We start from the raw sequence: 21,828 nt of genomic DNA on the forward strand, positions 1-21,828 counted from the left end.
TCCTTGTGTCTTCCAAACGCCTCTCCTATGAAAGTCATTTCCCTGGCAGCAGCCTACCACCTGGGAAAAGTCCTGGGAAAACAGAGGCCTTGCATTACAAGCCCAGCCTGTAATGCAGCTTAAAATTAGAACATGAAATCCACATTCGTAAGAATGTCTAAAATTACAAGGACAGATGATACCAGGTGTTGAGGAGAATGTGGAGAAACTGGAACTCTCATACATTGCTGGTGTAGCGGAAGCTGGCACAATTGATTTGGAAAACTGTTGGATACAATACAGTAAAGCTAAACACATGTATGCCCAATGACTCAACAGTTCCACTCCGAGGTGTGTATACCCAAAACATATGCGAGACTGTTCGTAGCAGCTTTCTTCAGAATAGTGAAAAACTGGGCCCCTGGGTGGGTCAGTTGGTTAAACCTCTGCCTTTGGCTCAGGTCATGATCCTGGGGTCCTAGGATTGAGCCCCACATCTGGCTCCCTGATCAGTGGAGGGAGTCTGCTGATTCTCCCTCTACCCTTTCCCCCTGCTCATGATCTCTCTTTCACTCTCTCTCTCAAATAAATAAATAAAACCTTTTAAAAAATTTAAAAAAGAAAAAGAAAAAAGAATAGTGAAAAACTGGAAACAATCCAAACGTCCATCAGTAGAAAAATGGTTAAATAAATTGTGGCATACTTTCTACAATGGAATACTATCTAACAACAAACAAGAATGGAGTACTATCACATACAACAACAGCTGAGCTTCACAGGCATAATGTTAAGAAAAAGAAGCCAGACACAAAAGAGTGTGTATTCATAATTCCACTTGTAAGAAGTTAAAAAATAGGAAGAGCTCTTCTATGGTGATAAAGGTAAGAATGATTTTTTGAGGGGGAGATATTGACTGGAGGGGAACATGAAGAGCCTTTTGAAATGCTGAAAATATCTTCTATCTCTGTTTTGAGTGGTGGATACCTCCTGAGTGTTTTCATATGTAAAAATTCATCAAGTTGTAGGCTACTCAGGATTGATGTAGTTTACAGCATGTGGGTTACTCCCTAATAAAGAGATGAATGAACAGGTGGACCAAGCGCTCCCTGGAGTTTCCTGTACTATAGCCCAAGGAATAGGGTTAGGGTGGGGAGGGCCCATTCTCAGGTCCTTGCAAATTTGGATGATTCTCACCACCTTTTCTGTGGTAATCTGCCTGACAGCATCTCATCTAAACCATCTGTGCATGCTCAACATTTTGAACTTGTAGGGATGCATTTGGACTCCCAGAGTTAGTATAAAGGTATTTTAAAGTAGAAACATTTGAGCTACAGAAGATGCAGAAAGAAATGTTATCTGAACTCTTCTGAACTGACTAAAGCAGAACTTTTCAAAAATACAGCTGCCATTAATCTCCCTCTGAGTGATTTTCTAACCCATTCAGCTGCCATGGAGACAGACTGCCTAACAGAATCTTCCGTACCTTCTCCAGGAAGCCTTAAACCCCCCACTCTCCACTCCCACTCCATTAATTTTGGTATGTACACCTTGATCTCCAGTTATTCAGTGAGTTACTCAATACTGAGCAACTTCCTGGGGCCCATGTCAATAAACTTGGTCTTTTCTCCAGTTCATCTGTCTGTTCTCAATTAATTTGCAGGCCCTCAATCACTGTTTGCTATCTCTCTGACCTAGGAAGTTAGTTCCATGAGGTCGGGGATCCGTTTTACTCAGTGACATATTCCAAATGCCTAGAACAGCCGCTGGCATGTAGTAGGTCCCCCATACATGTTTGTTAAGTTGAAACCAGCCTCCGATGCTCATTCAGGGTGAGAGCTGAGTTTGGCTGGGGGGAAAAAGGTCCAGAAACTTTCTGGATTTGATTACTATGGCCCCAGGACCAACAGTCATGTGCTCAGGCTTGGAAAGTCCCCCAGATGTAGAGGAAGATGGACCAGAAAAATTCAGCAAACCCAGAGAAGTATTCAGCCAGGCTTCCCGGCCAGTGGGTTCCTGGTTAGATCCCATCATAGACAACTGGGCTGGAGCTGAGCTGTTGATCACTTAAACGATGACAAGAGAAAGGAAATGGTGAGGAGAAGTCTGTGGTGGGCATGAGAAAGGCACCTGGAATACTTCAGTCTGTGGATTAAGCCACTGGCTACTGGAATGAGGAAGTCCCTCGCCCAGCCCGGGTGGGGGGGTGGGGCGGAGAGGCAGCCCAGGAGGGGAGGGAAGTGGCAGAAAGGAGCTGCTTGCTTTCTCTTTCTCTCTCTCTCTCTCTTTCTCTCTTTCTTTCTTTCTTTCTTTCTTTCTTTCTTTCTCTTTCTTTCTTTCTTTCTTTCTTTCTTTCTTTCTTCATTCCCGTGACTTATTTATTTTATAACTGGACATTTTTATCTCTTACTCCCTTCTTTACCCACACCGCCATCTACCTCTCCTCTGGCCACCACCAGTTTGTTCTCTGTATTTATTTAAGAGTTTGTTTTTGCTGGAATTTCTTCCGTCTTCTGTAGGGGGAAGCCCCACACTGGATCGCACGCACGCTACTAGACAGGCCAAACAGAATTCAGGTCATTGCTGTGGCCCTCGGAAACCACTCAAGGGGAAATCCATCCCCCCATTTGATACAGTGAAGGATTGAGGTTGAATGGGAGGGTGGAAGGGCTCAGCTTTCAGGAGTACTCTACAGATCAGTGGTGTGGTTGGAACTGGGGTCCAAGGTCTCCCCCTCCATGTGCTAGGTGGTGTCCCGAGTGGACCCCCTCAGCCTCTTCTCACAGAGCCTTCCTCCCTCCGTGTTCTGGAATGACTCCCTCCTTCATCCAGGCTGTGGAGTTCTTTATCCCAGGCAGGGCGGAGTTCTAGAAGACAGCGTCTCGCACCCAAATGCAGAACCTCAGACTGAGTGGCCAGGAGGACCTTGTCGATGGAAGCCCAGAGGAGGCAAATAACTTGTCCAAAATCACACAGTTCCTGGGCCACAGTTAAGGAAGGAGCTGGAAACGGAACTTAGGTTTTCTGACTGCACTTCAAATTTCCTTCCAGCAGTGGGATTTTGTGATTTCTTGACGCTGCTCCACTCTACTCTAGAGCGGCTTTCATCACAAAACCCTGGCCCTGAACTCCCTAAGGTACTTTGCCCGCCGCTGGCCGTGGCCATAACAGTTCATTCCTTGGCCCCCGGTAGGGCAAAAATTTTTTTCTAGGGCATTTGGAAATATATTCTTCAGCCTCATTCCCCTTCTTGTGGTCAAATCCCATAAGCTTCCCTAAGTCATCACCCTCACACTTCCCTCCTCCCAGGCCTGTGACTCTGACCTGCACACCTTTCGTTTCCCTGCTCCCCTCTAGTGCCTTCCCCGTCCCGCACTCCAGTCTGGCTCTGGACATGGTCCTGACTCTGACAGGGACGCAGAATCACAGGACTCATTGGAAAGACGTCAGAGATCAGAGTCCTGCTACATCCTGTCTCCTGCAGACCTTGGGGGGCTGTCCCTTCTCTCTGTTGCTTGAGGATCGGGGTAGATGTCAGGGCTCTCATCTATTTATTTATTTATTTTAAGATTTTATTTATTCATTTTGGAGGGGAGGGGCTGAGGGAGAGCCAGTCCTGAGCAGACTCTGCGCTGAGCGCTGAGCCTGACGTGGGCTCCATCTCATAACCTGGAGATCACGACCCGAGGGCTCTCATTTATTGAGCACCTCAGCTGTATACGTATTCCATGAGCAACAAGTATGCAGCAGGCACTGTGTAAGAGCTTTACCCCGCATAATCCTCACCAAACAGCCCAGCAACGTAAGGGTGATGCCCATTTTACAGATCAGGAAGTTGAGCTTCAGAAACGTTCTTTAATTTGCCCTAGTCACAGAGCTAATAAAGGCTACGATTAGAAATGAAACCCAGGTCTACTGAACTAAAAGCCTAAGTCCCATGCACAGGGGTGGGGGAGGGAGAAGGGTTGTAGAAAGGGGGGAAATGCGAAACACCATCTTCCATGGCCTCCCTGGCTGCAGGACTGAGGGGGTGGATATCACTGTGGAAATGATTCCCTATCTTACAGTCAAACTCCTCCGAACCTCCAGACAGGAGAGGTCACTGGGCCAGGGGCTGGGCAGGAGGGTCAGCTTGCTGACAGCCCTTGACATGCGCGCTGCCAGCTCTCAGCCAGTGTGTTTGTGATTACCTGGCTGCATTCTGGAAACTACCCAGTCACACCAAGGCAGGTGGCCCGCCCCTCGTCCCTGGATTGAGGAAGCAGGAAAAGGTGGCAGTGCGAGGCGGTGGGCAGACGTGCTGGGCGATGGTGGCCGGAGCTCCCCTGAGGATGGGCTTTCTCTGGGGCTTGGCTCTGCCCCTTTTCTTCTGCTGGGAGGCTGGGAGCTCTGCAGGTAAGGAGCTGTGGGCTTCCCTCCTGACAGAGCTCTGGGGTGAGTTTCTGTACCTGCAGCCTCTTGGGTTAGTTAGAATTAGCCATAAAGCTACACCGGAAGTATCACTATTGTTGATAAACAGCATGCAGATGGCAGTCTGTCAGCGGCCGCGTGTCTGACGCCGTGGTCCACAGAATGAGTGACGTCCTGGTGCCGTGACGGTGGGTTTGTCTTTCTGCGTGGGAGTCGGGGAGGGGGCTAAGTGAGGTGGAGGAGTGGAAGGGGCCAGGGGGGTACCCGCTGGGGAGAAATCGGACTAAAGCCAAAGAAAGTAGCTTGACAAGGTTCTAACTCCTCCAAGTTTGTGTCTCAGGCCAGATTTCCTTTAAGAAACAGTTTGTGTGTGTGAGAAGTCTGACTGCCACAGACTGCTTGGGGAGGTGAGTTCTGAGGGAGGCAGGGCTTTTATGAAAGAAGAGAACTAACGTAGATGTGTAATAGGAACCTGCCAAGCTGGCCACATGCATTGTCTTTTTTTTTTTTTTTTTAATAAACGTTTATTGTAGAGCAGTTTTGGGCTCACAGCAAAACTGAGCAGAAAGTACAGATTCCTATGTTACCTCTGTACCCCCACCCCCTGACATAGTCTCCCCTTCTAGCAACATCCTGCATTATCTTTTTTAAAAAAGATTATTGGTAGAGCAATTTTAGTTTCACGGCAAAATTGAGAGGAAGGTACAGAGATGTCCCATACGCCCCCGCGCTCTGTCTTTTTAAGCCTCGCGATAACCCCACGAGAGAGACAGGAGTCATTCCTACCCAGCCCTGCCCCCAGAGGAGATGGGACTGAGGCTCACCAGGATTCAACCAATCGGCTGCGAAGCCTCTGGGCCCCGTCGTCTCCTGCACGCGTTCGTGGTCTGCCAGGCGTGTGCCGCACTCTCACGTTTAGTCTAATCTAATCTTCGCAACCCTATGAAATAGGTACCCGTAGCTCCATTTTACAGATGAGAACATGCGGGCTTGGAGCCAGGAGACTTGGCCAGGGTCACACGGCTGGTAAGCACAGAGCAGGGACTCAAACTCAGGGCCGGAATACACACACCTTCCTCTCTGCCCGTTTGATAAGAGGAATGGACCAGGAACGCGGCAACATTCTAGCGCCGTACGGGGCCAGGTAGGCTTTGCTGGGTTTGAGAAGACCGCTGGTGGGTAGGAGACTTGGGTGGGGGGTGTGCGAGTCCCAGGGGGGTGTGAAGAGGCTATGGGTTGGGAAGCACAAGAAGGTTTCACAGCGGGGTGATATCAGGGGGCTCCAGGAATAGGAAGACAGTACTTCGGGGGAGGTCGGTGGTCAGGCTCCAAGAGCACCTGTTTGGTGCTCAGGTGGATTGATGCAGAAAGACTTTGATTCCACCGTGTGGGGACTGAGGAAGCTCAGAGAAATACCGTGGGCTTTGAAGTGTGGAGAAGAAAGTATACTCCCGTAAAAGCATGATTTGTGAACAACTAATGAGAGTCGATACCGTGACTCACCTGATCTGCATGTGGGGACAGCCTGACATTCTCACCGCATTAAAGAAGGTTGTGTGCTCCCAAGCGCCTCTTGGAGAGGACGAGGCTGGGGAGGGATTCCTAGTGACCCCCTGCAGGCTTTGGAATATAAGACTTTCTCATCCCCCTTCTCCTCTGGTCCTCACCACCACAGCAAGGCAGGTATGGTAACCCTCGTTCACAAGGGAGGCTCGGAGAGGTCTGGTGACTGGCTGCTAGGAGGCAGAGTCAGGATTTGAACCAGTCAATCCCTGGACTCCAGAGCTAGTCAGCAACAGGCCTAGGGCTGGAACCGTCTTTTGCCTCCTGGCCCAGTGCTCTATTATCGTTCAGGGAGAGACACAAGAGGACAAACTGAGGACCTGAGGCCCCATCCTGACAGCCAGGGTAGAGGTGACCAAATGGTCCCGTACTTCCATGGGTCCTTGGGGACTTTTGGGCCAGTAGACCTATTAAAGACCATCTCAAATCATCGGAACCCCAAAAAAGGGGGGCTTATATTTTGATTCTTTTCCTTCTAAGAGTAGGGTTGCTGGATAAAACACAGGGCATCCACTTACATTTGAATTTCAAGTAACAAAGCTTTTTCTGTAAGTATGTCTCAAATATTACATGAGAAGTACACGTACTAAAAACATAATTTGTCATTAAAATTATTCCCTGTTTATCTGAAATTCAAATTAGAATTTAACTGGGCATCCTGTATTTTCATTTGCTAAATCTGGCAACCCTCCCCAGAAGAGTCCTTGGCCCACTTACAGAGAGAGCCCTTCCCCCTCCGTAGATGGGAGAGGCATGCTTGTCTGCCCATGAGAAGATCCTGCTGGGGCCTCCCCAAGCAATGACACCACCCAGCCCCCGCTCATACAGCCTCCGAGTGTCTGTCGAGTGGGCAGAGATGCTCTGCCCTGTGCAGAAATGCTAGCAGCATCTCTGTAAGAGTGAAGTTTGCCCCCCTTGGCTCCCTGTTACCTGTGGAATATGGCTGGTGTGTTGTTTCTGCAGTTCTGGGGTCCCATCCCTGCCACGTCCAATGAGCAGGGATGGAAAGCTTGCCCCTTTCCCAAGGACTTTGCCTGCTCCTTCCCTTTTGCAGCTGCCATCACCTACTCTGTCTCTGGAGGTTCCTCTCCCCCAGTCCTCCCAGCTGCCTCTAAACACAAAACCACAGATGTTTCCTGGGTTTGAAGGGTTTTTACTTCCATGGGGAAACATCTGCTGGATGAGAAACATATCGATGGGAAAGTCACAAAGGTTCTTTCAGAAGGTTCTGAGAGTTGTGGTCCCTGCTCTGTATTTCTTGGCTCACTTGGACTTCTGCCTTCTTTGCTCCTCCTTGAAGCTGGATCCTGGCCCCATGCATTCCCTCTGATGGCTTCAGACCAATAATCAACTAGATTCTGAGGCTTGCTTGCCTCCACTGGGTCATCAGAGGACATTAGTCATGTGATCTCAGCTCCATGGACTGGTCTTCCTGATGATACCACCTCCTTCTTCCTTGAATGTCTAGATGAAAAATGGCATAAAAGCAACTTCCTCTCCCCACCCTCCTCCCAGGGAACCCAGGGCATAAACACAAGAGCTTGTGTGAAGTTAGTCCACTGGGACTCATGGCTTACAGAGTTGGTCTTACCCAACACAGGCCCCAGCACCAGCAGACCAGGTCCTTTGGTGACAACAAACCACAGAGAAGAGCCTGCCATGACTCCGGGGGTCAGGACAAATTCAGAGGGAGCCTTCCAGACCACTGACCTTGTTGAGACCTCTGTGCCAAGCCACATCCCTTTGGAAACTCAAACCTTGAGCACCCAGACCTTTGATAGGAACTTAATCCTGGCCAGCACCCTTTCAGAAGCAGAGACCAGGGAAACCAAGACCACTTTTCCTGCAACAGAGACCAGGGCCTTCACAAAAAGGACACTGTCCAAGCTCATGGTTGTGATCACCACTCCTATGGAGGCATCAGCCACCAGTGGCAGCCCCATGGGAACTGGAATGGCCACAGTTGAGACTGTTACAGGCAGCGATTTTGTGGAATGTGTCTTTGACACCCTTTGCACCGATGACAGCTCAGAAAAGGAAAAGAGGATCGTAACTGACGTCTTGACATTGGCTCACACCTCTGCAGAAGCCACGGGCCCAGCCTCGGACAGCAGCGCCTTCTCGGACAGCTCAGTTCTGGCCATCACCACCTCCCCGTCCCTGGCACCTGACAAGGCCGCTTCGACTAAAGACTTGCTTGCCTACAACATCACTGACACTGAGTTTACCAATTGCAGCATTATAGAAATAATAACCACTGCCACCACCCTTGGGACTTTGGACATAGATCTCGACCCCACAGGAGGAAAGGCCCTGTCTCCCCCGGAGATGTCAACTTTGCCTGATTCCACCGAAGCAGAATCGCACCTCACCAAGACCATGACATCTGCAGAGACCTCGTCAGCAGCCAGTGTCCCCGAACCAGCCACACCTGACACCACAGTTGAGATCCCACTAACTGCTAATAGCACCACAGAAGGAGAACTCACAACAGCCGAGCCCATGACCCCCAGCACTTTGGTGACTGTCAGCACCAGCCCCTTAGAAGAAACTTCAGTCCTCTCTGTTGAGACGATGAGCCATACTGAGGTCTCTGGAGTGGTTACAATCTCCACAGGGACTGGGTCAACGGTGGGTAAAGTGGCTTCCCCTGTTGGGCCCTCAGCTACAGCTTACAGCCATACCCACATAGCCACCAGCAAGAACTCCAACCCCTTACAGCCTTCTACCACAGATAGCACAACCAATGGGTCTGTGCCCATCAGCGGGAGCCCTTTTCCTTCTGTCCATCTGACTATGGCCAACAGCAGCCGAGAGGCAAACACCACCTTAGTCAAGACCACAGCCTTAGCCAGCAAGACTGGAGGGAAGGCCCCAACAGCTCTGCCCACCACTGCTCAGCCAAGGTGGGCCACAGAAGCTACTGCAGGTAAGTGGCCCCCGCAGCTGTGATCTGGGGGATGTGGCGTTTGGAGTTGCCAGGATGTCTACGTGCTTCAGGGGTAGGGGGGAAGGAAGGATCTGGGGCCTATTCTGAGCCCAGTCTCTGATGTCGCCTCCTCATGATCTTCTAGTGATTCTTACCACAGTCAGAAACAAAGCAGAGTCAGGGTGGTGTATGGAAAAACCGTGGGGTGAAAAATCTGGAGAAAGGGTTTGAGATCCTGGTTTTGCCCTTAACAACTTAGTGACCTAGGACAGGTCCTTTCCCTCTCTGCTCCCTGGCCTCAGTTTCTCCACCAGTAACCGGAGGGGGTCGTGATGGATGAACAATGAGGTCCTTTCCAGCTCTGCCCTTCCATGACATTAACAGTTGAGTAACTACTATGTGCCAGGTAGGGCCCCAAATTTTATTCAAAAGCCACCGTCCTCATACTCTAGAAGCTTCTGGGATAGCTAGAGCCACACAGGGGGCACCATATGAACATCTGGCCCAACCTGCTGCCCTCTGAGCAGCTGGGACCCCATGAAAGTGGGGCTTACTGGATGTGCTTGCTTGGCTTGGAGCCATAGTGATTTGAAACAAACCCACAAACAAATTGGGTGACGGGTTGGGGGTGTAAAGCTACATGTCTGAGACAACAGTTCTCAAGGGAAGAAGCCGCTTGTGAGAGGCTGCTGGGTCAGCCCAGCTCCTGCTCAGCCTGGAGCCTTCACCTCCACTTCCCGACACCGTCCTCGTGCCTCATCCCTGTGGTAGCCTCAGCTGGCCCTGCCTGATGCGGAGGCGAAATAAAAATGTTAACCACACCCCACCGTACCGAATATCATTTGTATCCCAGCAGAGGGGATATAAAAATATTTCACAACCGGTCAGCATTGGAATGGGCTGAATGTTCTCCCTGACGTCAGGCAGTGAACTACGAGCTTTGCATGTGTTCTCTCTTCTAATTAAACCTTCAAAACGACCTTATGGGGTGGCTATTTTTACCCGTCCTGACAAGTGAGGAAAGAGCTTTAAAGACGGTGGAAAGATAGCAGTGGGTCTCCAAAGGAAGGCTGAGTCCATCTCATCATCTCCCCTCGTGCTTTTATTTTTAAAGCTCGATTTATTAATATATTTTTATCTTAACATGCTTTTCTTTATTATTTGTTGATTAGATGATACCTTGACATGATTTAAAATTCAATAGGTACAAAAGGGGTCAGCATAAAACATCTTTCTCTCACTGCTGTTCCCCAGTGCAGCTCTCTTTCTACACATAACTGGCCGAGTCACTTCCTTGTGACTATTCCGGCCGTGAAATACGTATTTGGCAGCAAAAACAGGGAGGGTGAAAGATACATATTGATATCGATACAGTGTCAATATTGATATCTATCTCTATAAATATAGAGGTGCAATCACTAGATCAATTCTAACAGTGTTCTGCCAGGAAGAAATGACTGGAAGGTGGCCATGAAGGCAAGGAGGCCAGGGCTCCACGGAAGGCAGAACTGCCTCCAGAGCGGCTAGATCGGGAAGGCTGGATTGAAACCTCTAGCAACTTAGAGCTGGATTTGGCTGAGGCATCCCCTCCGAGAGCTGGCCTCTCTCTGGCACTCTCCCTGTCTGGACCCTTTCCCAGCAGCCCATCTGGGACCTCCAGGCCTTGAGAACATTCTAGATTCACTTTCATTTCTCCTTCCTCGCACTGCTCTTTTAACTTCTCTAAATGTGCATGGGGCCTTGAGCCATCCTTTCCTTCACTCTTGTTGAGAAGACACTACAAGGCGCCCAGTTAATGGAAAGAGGGAATCCTTTTTCTCTTTGCGGTGAATAAATGTAAGATCCCATGTGAGCGCGGACACATTCACACATGAGAGTGGGCACAGAGATGCAGAAGTGGGGACAGAGGCTGGTAGCACAGGTCATGTCACGATTCCTGAACTGACTTACCCATACATTCATCTCCTGCTTTTCTAAACTTGCAGGTGGGGATGGAGGCTTTCTCCTCCTGCGGCTGAGTGTGGCCTCCCCAGAAGACCTCACTGACCCCAGAGTGGCAGAGAGGCTGATGCAGCAGGTGAGTGGGCACTTTCTGGGCCAGGAAAGTAGAGGAGAATTTTAGGGACTAAATCTAATCTGCTTGGCTTGGCTTCTGCCTGTTTTTCCTGAGGTGGGAATTCCCCTTTTGTGCTATGTAAAAAAATTCTTTCCCTCACCCCCAATTTCCTCAGGACCTAGGAAGGTCAGGCCTTCCAGCCCTTGGAAGAAGGTCAATGATATTAAGGGGCAGATAGGCAGGACTTTGGGTTACAAGTAGCAGAAACCCAACTCATTGTCGCTTACACAGGAAAAGCAAGGTATTGGCTGAGAAATCTAGAAGTGACTGTGCTAGCTTCAGTTATGGCTGGATCCAGCAGCTTAGATATGATCATCATGATTTTTTTTCTCTGCTTCTCTTAGCTCTTCGTTCTTCAGAATCTCTCTCCATATGTTAGGAAAGGTGACTGTGACAGTCCCAGAGTCACAGGCACTTCCCTCTCCCAAGATCTGCATATTCTACTAAGGAAAGACTCATCTTACTGGCCTGCAAGGGCCAACGTGACTGACAGCTCAAACTGAACCACATGGAATGAGAAGGACAGGCCCCAAATGAACTAGGAATGCTAGGCAGAAAACACTCCGTAGATGTATGTTCTAGATGGGGACCAAGACTGGGATATATTTGTATAAGTTGGGAAAATCCCCTAAGACCCAGAACATTGGACAAAGCTTCCCAGTGGTGGAATTCTGGGGTCAGAGCTTTTGGGGATGCTGTGAATCATTGGAAGGTTAGACTAGGTCAGCTCAGCCTAGCTCTTGTGCCCACATCTTGCTGCCAGGGGATGAGAAGAGGGAATATCTGGGCCCTTGAAGTTCTCTTAGTGGAAAGGGGCCCATCAGGACTCCCATAATAAGGAGTTCCCTGTGGGGGGGTGGGTGGTGAAACACGACAGCCAAAGAAATGACAACTGCTTGCTGCACATGATAATCAAAGTAGCAAGTGTGAGTCCTGCTCGAAGAGGGAAGCCGGAAGGGCAGCTGCGTGGCTCAGTCGGTTAAGGGTCTGCCTCTTGGTTTCAGCTCAGGTCATGATCTCAGGGTTGTGAGATCGAGCTGCCCATTGAGGTCTGTGCTCAGTGCAGAGTCTGCTTGAGATTCTCTCTCTCCCTTCTCCCTCTGCCCCTCCCTCTCTCTTTTTCTCTCTCTAAAATAAATAAATCTTAAAAAAAAAAAAAAAAGAGGGAAGCCAGAATGGTGCCAGATCCGAGCCCTCAAACTGGAAACTATTTCCCGGGTCAGAAAAAGGCCAGGGGGAAAGGAGCAGGTCAGGAGCTGGGGGGCAGCAAGCAGACGATGCAGGTGTCGGGTATGAGCTCTTGTTGGGAGTGGGACACAGACACAGAGTTCAGAGCTCAGACAAACAGCAAACTTTTGAGCCATATAGATCTGGGGTGAATTCCACTTCCTAACTCGGTGACATTGGGTAAGCGATTCCATATTATTTTCCTCCCTTATAAAATGAAATTACTACTACCTGCTTTATAAGGTTATTGTGAGGTTAAATGACATAATGTGCATGAAGCCTCTAGTCCATGCCCAGCCTGGGGGGTGGGGCAGGTGCTCGGGAAGTGTTGCTGGCCTCCTCGTCCATCCTCTCCCACTGTCCCTTCCCGTCCTTGGCCTGTGGTGAGTTCAGGGGCCAGATTTGGCCTGGAAGTACCTCCCGCTCCTTTTGCCGTCCAGCTCTGCCATGAACTGCATACCCACGTGCTTCCCATCCACGTCTCTCTGCTGCGCATCAGGAGGGGCTAAGGAACGTTCGCGGCAGCCAGGCTTGGCTGTGTGCCAGAGGAGGCAGTGCTGTCTGAGGCCTGGGACACTGTCCACATGCACAGACTGGAGCTGCGTTACTGTGTTGAGATACACCTGGAAGCTTCCAGGAGGTCAGCTGGCCTAAGCCCTTACCCCAGACATGGCAGCAGGACCCTGGCTCCCATGTGCCTCAGTGTGTGTGTGTGTGTGTGTGTGTGTGTGTGTGTGTGAGAGAGAGAGAGAGAGAGAGAGAGATGGTTGGGGGTGGGGGCTTCCCTTGTTCAAAGATGTCCTTGGACTTCCTTTGCCACATGTGTTATGTTTCAGTAAAGAGTGATCTGATCACCTATCTGTCCACCTTCTTTGTGCTTCTATCAGACATTAAAATTACACACAGTGTGGCCCAGAGGCTATTTGATTCATATGGGGCGGGGTTTTTTTGACATTTTTATGATACAAGGATTTTGTGCAACCTCCCTACTCCCTCCCTCCTTCATTCTCCCCTGGTTCTTGGTTTGGACCTCGATTACGGCACTTACTGAGGCTGGCCCTGGAGCCTTTTGAACTTGAGCTCCTTCAGAGCAGGGCCCATATTTATCTCAGCATCCCCTGCACCTAGCAGAGTGCCTGGCCTGTAGTGGGATCAGTGAATGTTTGTTGGATCGACTTGAATTTCAAGTTCTGGACACAGCAGATCACAAGAAGGTCTGCAGTACTCAATTATTCCTCCCCTCTAGCTCATAAGTCAAGTTGTTATCATTTTTTAAAAATTAAATGTGGTTATGGGGCGCCTGGGTGGCTCAGTCGATTAAGTGTCCGACTCTTGATTTCAGCTCACGTCATGATCTCAGGGCTGTGAGATCGAGCCCCGCTTCAGGCTCAGTGCTGGGTGGGGAGCCTGCTTAAAGATTCTCTCTCTCTGCCCCTACCCTGCCCCTAAAAAAAACTAACTGTAGCTAATCTTTTTTCCTATTATAAAAAAAAAAACTTGCTTATGATTTTGCAGTTTTGAAAAATTCAAAAGGACCAAGAGAAAAAGACAAATGGAAAGAGGAGTGGAAGAGAAAGAAAAACATTTCTAAAATCCCACTTCTTATATATAGCTATGCAACCTCTCTGCTTGGTCTGAGACACCTTACATTCAATATTTCCAAAGTCAGGGTCTTAATCTCCCCCAAACCCGCTCTGCCTGCGTCTTCTCCATCATGTCTGCTGCATCCTCCTGCTGCTCGAGCCAAATCCTCAAAACCAGTCTTTAGTCCCCTATTTCCTTCACACTCACTTTACATCCAACTCGGCCAACTGTCCAACTCGTCTGAGAACGCTGTTGCCTGTACTGTTGTCAAAACACGCCCGGAATCTGACCCCTCCTCACCGTCTCCACTGCTCTCACCTGGCGCAAGCGGCCATGGTCTCCCACCAGCATTACTCATACCCACCTAACAGGTCTGTTTCTGCCTTTACTCTCCACCCCCCACGGTAGTCCCGGCACACCAGCCAGGGCCGAGGCTCTGCAACGAAAGGCAGACCTTGCCACTCCTTGGCTCCAAACCCTCCCGTAGCATTCATTTTTTTTTTTTTTTTGGCATTGTCTTCTTTTTTTTTTTTTTTTTTAATGATTTTTTATTATATTATGTTAGTCACCATACAGTACATCCCCGGTTTCCGATGTAAGGCTCAATGATTCATTAGTTCTGTATAACACCCAGTGCACCATGCAATACGTGCCCTCTTTACTACCCATCACCGGTCTATCCCATTCCCCCACCCCCCTCCCCTCTGAAGTCCTCAGTTTGTTTCTCATAGTCCATAGTCTCTCATGTTTCATTCCTCCGATCCCCAAACCAGGCAAAGACCCCATCAAAAAGGAGAATTACAGACCGATTTCCCTAATGAATATGGACGCCAAAATCCTCAACAAGATACTTGCTAATAGAATCCAACAATACATTAAAAGGATTATCCATCACGATCAAGTGGGATTCATACCTGGGATGCAAGCGTGGTTCAATATTCGCAAATCAATCAGCGTGATACATCATATCAACAAGAAAAGACTCAGGAACCATATGATCCTCTCAATCGATGCCGAAAAAGCATTTGACAAAATACAGCATCCTTTCCTGATTAAAACCCTTCAGAGTGTAGGAATAGAAGGTACATTTCCCGTCGCATTCAGATAGAAAGCAAAGGTCCTACAATGGCCCGCAAAGCTATGTGCGACCTATGCCCCTCCCCAGCCTCTTTAGCTTGCTCCAGCACTCCAGGAACGCTGACCTTCTTGCTGTTCCAGGAATCCATCGGGCCTTGCAAGCGTGCTCCTGCCGGGGGAGCACGTTGCTTGGTTCGCTCAGAGCGTTTCTCCTGCAGGTATCCACTCGGTAACACCTCTACCCTTTCACCGTCTCAGGGGGTCCACCTGGCCAGCCCCTCTGCTTTGATTTTCTTCCTAACGCTGCATACAACCTAACATAATACATATTTTATTTATTTGTCCTATTATCTGTCTCCCTCAACTAGAATGTAAGAGTTCGCTCACTCCAGTATCCCTGGCATCTAGCACAATGCCTGGCACAGAAAAGGTGCTCAGTAAGTATTTGTGAAATGAATGAGGACACAAGACAACTTCTGATATTGCTGTGAACAAGGGGAGTATGTGTATTCAACTGATCCCCTTCCTCTTGCAGAGGGAGGCAGAATGAGTTTTATAAAGGAGGTTGGACAAAATAATTCAAACATTCTTCCCAGCATGTTTGCTGAGTTCCTACACCAGAACAAAGAATTGTTGTGTGCCGTGGGGGATTCAAAGAGGTCTCTTTCCCACAGGGGCTAAACTTAACAGGGGAGGGTAGACGGGTACAGAAAAAACAAACTGAAAGAACTTATTCACACCATACATGGCAAAACCAGAGTCTCCTTCATACACAAAGAGCTCTTACAAAGCAATAACAAGGCAAACATGCCCATAGGAAAGTAGGAGTATAAATGTTGTCCAGAAGCAGGAATATAAGTGCCTGTTTTCCATGAAAAAGAAACTTCATAACAAAAAAAGTTAATTGATACAGTGAGATACTGCTAATTGCATGTCAATAGGTAAGGACTTACAAAAATTATAATTTCCATGATGAAGGTATGGGGGAAGAACACTCTTAAACACTGTTGGTGTGAATGAAATTGGTACAGCCTTTCGGAGGACAATTTGACTAAAGACTTAAAAATGTGCATCCCTTTACCTGAACAATTTCATTCCAAAGGGTTTATCTTAAGGAAACAATTAAGAATCTGTGGAAATAATAAATGTGTTCATTACAGAACTGTTTGTAATAGCCAATAAAGGAAAAAGACAAGACAAAACACAGGATATCCCAGTGTAGTCATTTGGTTAATAATAGTGTTGTGTGTGTGTGTATGTGTGTGTGTGTGTGTGTGTGTGTGTGTGTGTGATTGCTCCCAAATACTTTTTACACTATCTTTAGAGGTTCCCTTTCCAAAATCAAAGCTAGTCCTGTTCCTACCAAAGGAATAAAACCCCTAGCTTTGTATGTAAGAGTCTTCATAATATGGTCTTGGCCAACTTTCTCAGCTCTGTGTCCTATAGACCCTTCTCCTATGTCCTGTGCTCCTTCCACGGGAAACTTCTCACTACTTCTCAGTCACACCTGCTTTGATCCAGAATTTGCACATCATGATTCTTGCCCCCGGAAGGTCCACCCACTCCCTGGTATCTTCATCTGGAAAACTTCTCTCCATGCTTGGAAGGCCAGTTCCTTCAGTGCCTCCTTGTGGTGGCTCTCCTCAAATCCCCTGAGAAGGATCTAGTTTCTTAGTCTTACCATGCTACATCCGCTTTATTTGCTTACAAGTTTGTGAAGTCCTATATGCTTCAGGACGAGTGCCGTGTAGCACTCATCGCGGTAGCCAGAGAACCTAGCGTGGAGTCCTGCACATGGACGGCACTCAACTGTTGCCGAACAACGGAGGAGGGGCCGTATGAGCAGGTGGCCCGGAAATATGGGCACGGGGATCTGAAAGTTGAGAAAATGGTATTCAGTGTTGAAGTCAAATCTAGTGATATCATTATTAATAAGCTACACTATAATGAGGCATGAACGGAGAGCAGTTTGCGTAAGTATGTAATACCTGTTACATAAATCCTATTCTTTTTTTTTTAAAGATTTTATTTATTTGACAGAGAAAGACACAGCGAAAGAGGGAACACAAGCAGTGGGAGTGGGAGAGGGAGAAGCAGGCAACATTCCCACTGAGCAGGGAGCCCGATGTGGGGATCGATACCAGGACCCTGGGATCATGACCTGAGCCGAAGGCAGATGCTTAACGACTGAGCCACCCAGGTGCCCCCATAAATTCCATTCTTAAATAGCTTTTCTTTTCTTGCTTTGCATTTATTTGATTCAGGGATACCTGATAGAGTAGATAATTAATCTTAAATACATGCATATAAGGACACCCGTGTACATGCAAATCTGATGACCGTTCTTGGAAGCCACAAAGTTCGTAAAATATAGGCAATAGCAATTAGAAGCATTTGGGAATTAAAATGTGTAAATACGCTTGCATGTGTGTGTGTGTGTGAGAGAGAGAGAGAGAGAGAGAGGAGAGAATTACTGGAAATGACCAGAATTAGCAGAAGTAATGTTCCAAACCAGAAGGCCTGGGGAAAATTCTCCAGTTATTTAAGACTCAAGGGTGTGTGTCTGGGGCGCCTGGGTGGTTCAGTCGTTAAGCGTCTGCCTTTGGCTCAGGGCGTGATCCCGGCGTTCTGGGATCGAGCCCCACGTCAGGCTCCTCCGCTGGGAGCCTGCTTCTTCCTCTCCCACTCCCCCTGCTTGTGTTCCCCCTCTCGCTGGCTTGTGTTCCCCCTCTCGCTGGCTGTCTTTCTCTCTTAAATAAATAAATAAAATCTTAAACCTTAAATCTTAAGGGTGTGTCTATGAGGTGAAAATGGCACGTATTTCGTGCAGACAAATGTGGGTGTGGACCCAAACAAGATAGCCTGTCTACAGTCACCGGTGACTCAGAAGGCAAAGACACAGGCTGTGATGAGGACAGCGTGAGGTGGCCCTATTCCCAAGAGACTTCAGCTGAAGCTCCTGCCACAGCCAGTCCTTCCTTCAACCTCTGTGAGGGGGACCGGCCACAGGTGAGTGGACAGCAGTGAATGCTAACTGATCCCATGGGTGTCCCCCAAATTCCAATGAGTGGGCATCATATTTTGGTATCAATAAATACTTATGTTGGTACATCATACCAGTTATCTACTGTTTGCCATCTGGTCCTTAAAAGCTGCTTGCCTTAAGCCCAGAGGGAGTTTCTGGAAGGCTCCTTTAAGGGCAGGGAAGGATGGGCAAGGGAATCTGTGTTTCTGGCTAAGCATTTCGCCAGGCAGCTCCCTCTAAGGGTGCCCCCCACCCACTGAGGGTGTCTCAGCGGCCTGCCGCCAGCTGGGAATGGGGGTGGAGGCTTCCTCCTTCCGCCAAGCCAACACATGCCTGGAACCCTGAAGAAGGGCCCATCAGTTCTTTATTTCAGGTGCATAAGTGACAGAATCCAAATCACACAGATCCGGCGGGTGGGCTGATGACAATGCGCAGTCGTGTTCTGTATCTGACTGCACCACTCACCAAGTGGCCTTTCCTTGCCACACAGACACCTCCCTATTTTTTCTTTTTAAAGATTTATTTATTTATTTATTTGAGAGAGAGAGAGAGAGCATGCACACGCAAGCAAGGGGAGGGGCAGAGAGAGAGGAGAGGAAGAGAAGCAGAGCCCCGATGTGGGGCTCAGTCTCATGACCCTGAGATCATGACTGGAGCCAAAACCAAGAGTAGGATCCTGGACCGCTGAGCCACCCAGGCACCCCAGCCTCCTTCCTTTTTCATGACACCCTTTCTCTACATGCCCAGTGCTTCAGCCATTTTGACCAGGTTACCAGTTAAAATAAAGGACACCCAGTTAAATGAGAATTTCAGAAAAACTATGAATACTTTTTTAAAACGTGGGTATCCCACACACTTCATGGAACATCTTATACTAAAAAATTAGTTGTGATTTTTCTGAAACTCAAATTTAACTGAGCTTCCCGTATTTTTATTTGCTAAATCTGACAGCCTTACTTGCAAGGCCTCCTCTTCAACCAGTGTCCCCACTCCTCTTTTTCCCAATCTGGGGTCTTCCTTCTCTGCAGTAAGCTCCTGAGCTTCTCTTAGGCTTTGGATGTCTCTGCTGCCTCTGGCAGGGTTTTCTGCCATACTTCTTCTGTCTTCCCACACCCCCACCCCTCCACCATTGCCCGCTGAGAGGAGAAGAAGCTTAATGTCTGAAGATGGATGGGGGAAGAAGGACTTTGGGTTTGGGTGGTCTTGCTGCTCCATTTACAATCTTGCTTTTCTTTTAGGTTCCCTCTTCCCATGCTTGAGGATACCCAGTATCTATACCAACCACGTCTTGCACAGCGTGGGTCAATCCCTTGCCAAGGGTCCTCACTGGGTTGAGGATGAAATGTAATTTTTGGACCTTATGCTCAAAGCGAGCCTTCCCCTCCCAAACCTTGAGTCATGTTACAAAGTCCTCACTGCATAACTTAGTTTTGAGATTACAATGGTCCTGGCAAAGGCCGTCTCACCAGTCCACCATGCTTGCCTTGCCCCTTCAGCCCCTTTTTTCTAATTGCTGGACACTGCCCCCCAGCCCACTCCATCTCTCTCTAGCGACATATGTGCTTAATTCTTTTTATTTAAATGTTTACAATCTTTTAAATTAATAAACCTAATTTTTTGGAGTACTTTTATGGTCACAATGAAACTTTTAACTGAGTTAAAAGTACGAAGTTCCCACATATCCCCTTCCCCCACACACACTCCCAAACTTCCCCACCATCAACATCCCCCACCGGAGTGCATTGTTACAATCAATGAACCTACACTGACACGTCATTATCACCCAAGGTCAGCAGTTTACATTAGCGTTCATTCTTCTTTTTTGAACACGAAGTATAATTGACATACAATATTATATTAATCTCAGGTGTACAACATAGTGATTCGACATTTTACATATTATGAAATGATCACCGTAAGTCTAGTTACCATCTGTCTCCATATAAAGTTAATATAATATTATTATCTATATTCTCTATGCTGTACATTACATCCCTGTGAGTTATTTTATAACTGGAAGTTTCTACCTCTTCATCTCCACCCATTTTGCCCACCCCTCAGCACCCCTTTCCTCTAGTGTGTGATAGCTGTAGGTTTTTTAAATTTAATTTTATTTTATTTTTAGAGAGAAATCGATTGTGTGCGTGCACACATAAGCAAGGTCAGGGAGGGGGTGGGCAAAGGGAGAGGGAGAGGGGGAGAGAGAATCCCAGACAGGCTCCATGCCCAGTGTGGAGCCCAGTGCGGGCCTTGATCCCATGACCCTTAGATCATGAACTGAGCCGAAATCAAGAGTCAGAAGCTTAACTGACTGAGCCATCCAGGTGCCCTGTGCTGTAAGGTTTTTAAAAAAATCAACCTGAGGAAGTTCCCCTCCATTCCTGGCTTGCTAAGAATTTTGGTGTTTGAATTTGTCAAATGTGTTTTCTGCAACTATTGGTATAATCATATGATTTTTCTTGTTTATTCTGTTGATGTGACAGATTACATTAATTGATTTTTGAATGTTGAATCAGCCTTGCATACCTGGAATACGTGCGACTTGGTCATGGCATATAATTCCTTTTATTCATTGTCAGATTTTTCTTGCTAATGTTTTGTTGAAGATTTTTGCATCTATGTTCCTGAGCGATCTTGCTGTATAGTTTTGTTGTTGTTGTTGTTGTTGTTTTTTCTGGTTTGGGTATTAGGGTAATGCTGGCCTCATAGAATGAGTTAGGAGGTATTCCCTCTGCTTCAGCCTTCTGAAAGAGATTATGGAGAACTGGTAGAATTTCTTCCTGGAATGTTTGGTAGAATTCACCAGTGAATCCATCTGGGCTATGAGCTTAATTCTTGTTAAATGAATGCTAGGATTAGGGACGCCTGGGTGGCTCAGTCGGTTAAACGTCCCAGGGTTCGGGGATCGAGTTCTGAATGGGGCTCCTTGCTCAGTGGGGAGCCTGCTTCTCCCTCTGCCTGCCGCTCCCCCTGCTTGTGCTCTCTCTCTCTGACGAATAAATAAATAAAATCTTTTTAAAAAAAGCTTTTAAAAATAATGAACTCTAGGATTAAATAAATGTGCGTGTGTGTGCTTTAAGTAGACTCCACACCCAGCAAGGGGCTTGAACTCATGACCCCAAGATCAAGAGCTGCATGCTCTCACAACTGAGCCAGCCAGGCACCCTGAATAAATGTGGTTTATATGGAGGTTTGATTACTCTTTGGGGCAGTTGAGGGTAAAGCCAAAACTTTGCACATACGGGAGGGGTTTCGCCTACTGGGAGTAGTCATTCTCTATGAAGAGCAGACAGTTTGGAGTCTCTGCTCAGGTGAGAGATCATGTTTCTTCTCCTGAACTTCCTCCAACACCGTTGCTCACCTTCGAGAGTGGGCTGAGCGCCAGGTTCAGATCATGTGACCTCCTGTCCTACCCTACACTTGTCTGGACCGGTGATGAACAATTGATAGAAGCTGGACTAATCGGATTCTCTCTTCAGGGATTTGGGATTTAGGACCAGAAGACAGCTACCCAGTTTCTCCATAGAGTTGGAATTGAGGTATCCTAGACCCAGGAGTCATGGACCAGTTTTTACTGGACTCGTTATACCAGAGAGGTGTGAAGTTCTGCCTGCTAGGAGAGAAGATGAGTTGGAAACTTGTCAGGTTGCTGGGAATGGGCAGAGTGGGGCCAAGGGACTGCGGGGTGGAGAGGCTCAGAAGACTCCAGTGGGGCTCAGGAAAGGACAGAAAGTATATTAGGAATTGGCTACTCCAGGTCGAAGGAGGGGGGTGCGTGGCATGCTTCTCAAATTGGTTCTTGGAAAGGGAGCTGGAATGGTTTAATCCCTCCTCCAGGGAACACAGGCAGTGGGGACAAGAACCTGACAGGTAAAGGCACTTGGAACTGACGGACAGAGACCAGCAAGGCAGCAAGGGTTC

General features: G+C 48.0%; 1 protein-coding gene across 2 annotated transcripts; it reads left to right on the forward strand.

Annotated features, from left to right (window-relative positions):
- The first annotated feature begins 3,941 nt into the window (after positions 1-3,941).
- Positions 3,942-13,416, forward strand: MUC20 (mucin 20, cell surface associated). Of its 2 annotated transcripts, none has more exons than XM_008708399.1 (4): positions 3,942-4,371; positions 7,550-8,878; positions 10,864-10,955; positions 12,662-13,416. In XM_008708399.1, exons 1-4 carry the CDS (start codon positions 4,284-4,286, stop codon positions 12,728-12,730), a joined length of 1,578 nt encoding a protein of 525 aa, XP_008706621.1. In that variant the 5' UTR covers positions 3,942-4,283; the 3' UTR covers positions 12,731-13,416. The 2 variants fall into 2 exon arrangements, with proteins under 2 accessions (XP_008706621.1, XP_040477303.1); XM_040621369.1 differs by lacking the exon at positions 3,942-4,371 and adding an exon at positions 4,391-4,574.
- Positions 13,417-21,828: the final 8,412 nt, after the last annotated feature.

This window comes from Ursus maritimus, unplaced genomic scaffold (genome assembly GCF_017311325.1).
Source record: "Ursus maritimus isolate PB19 unplaced genomic scaffold, ASM1731132v1 scaffold_4, whole genome shotgun sequence".
Lineage (NCBI taxonomy): Eukaryota > Metazoa > Chordata > Mammalia > Carnivora > Ursidae > Ursus > Ursus maritimus.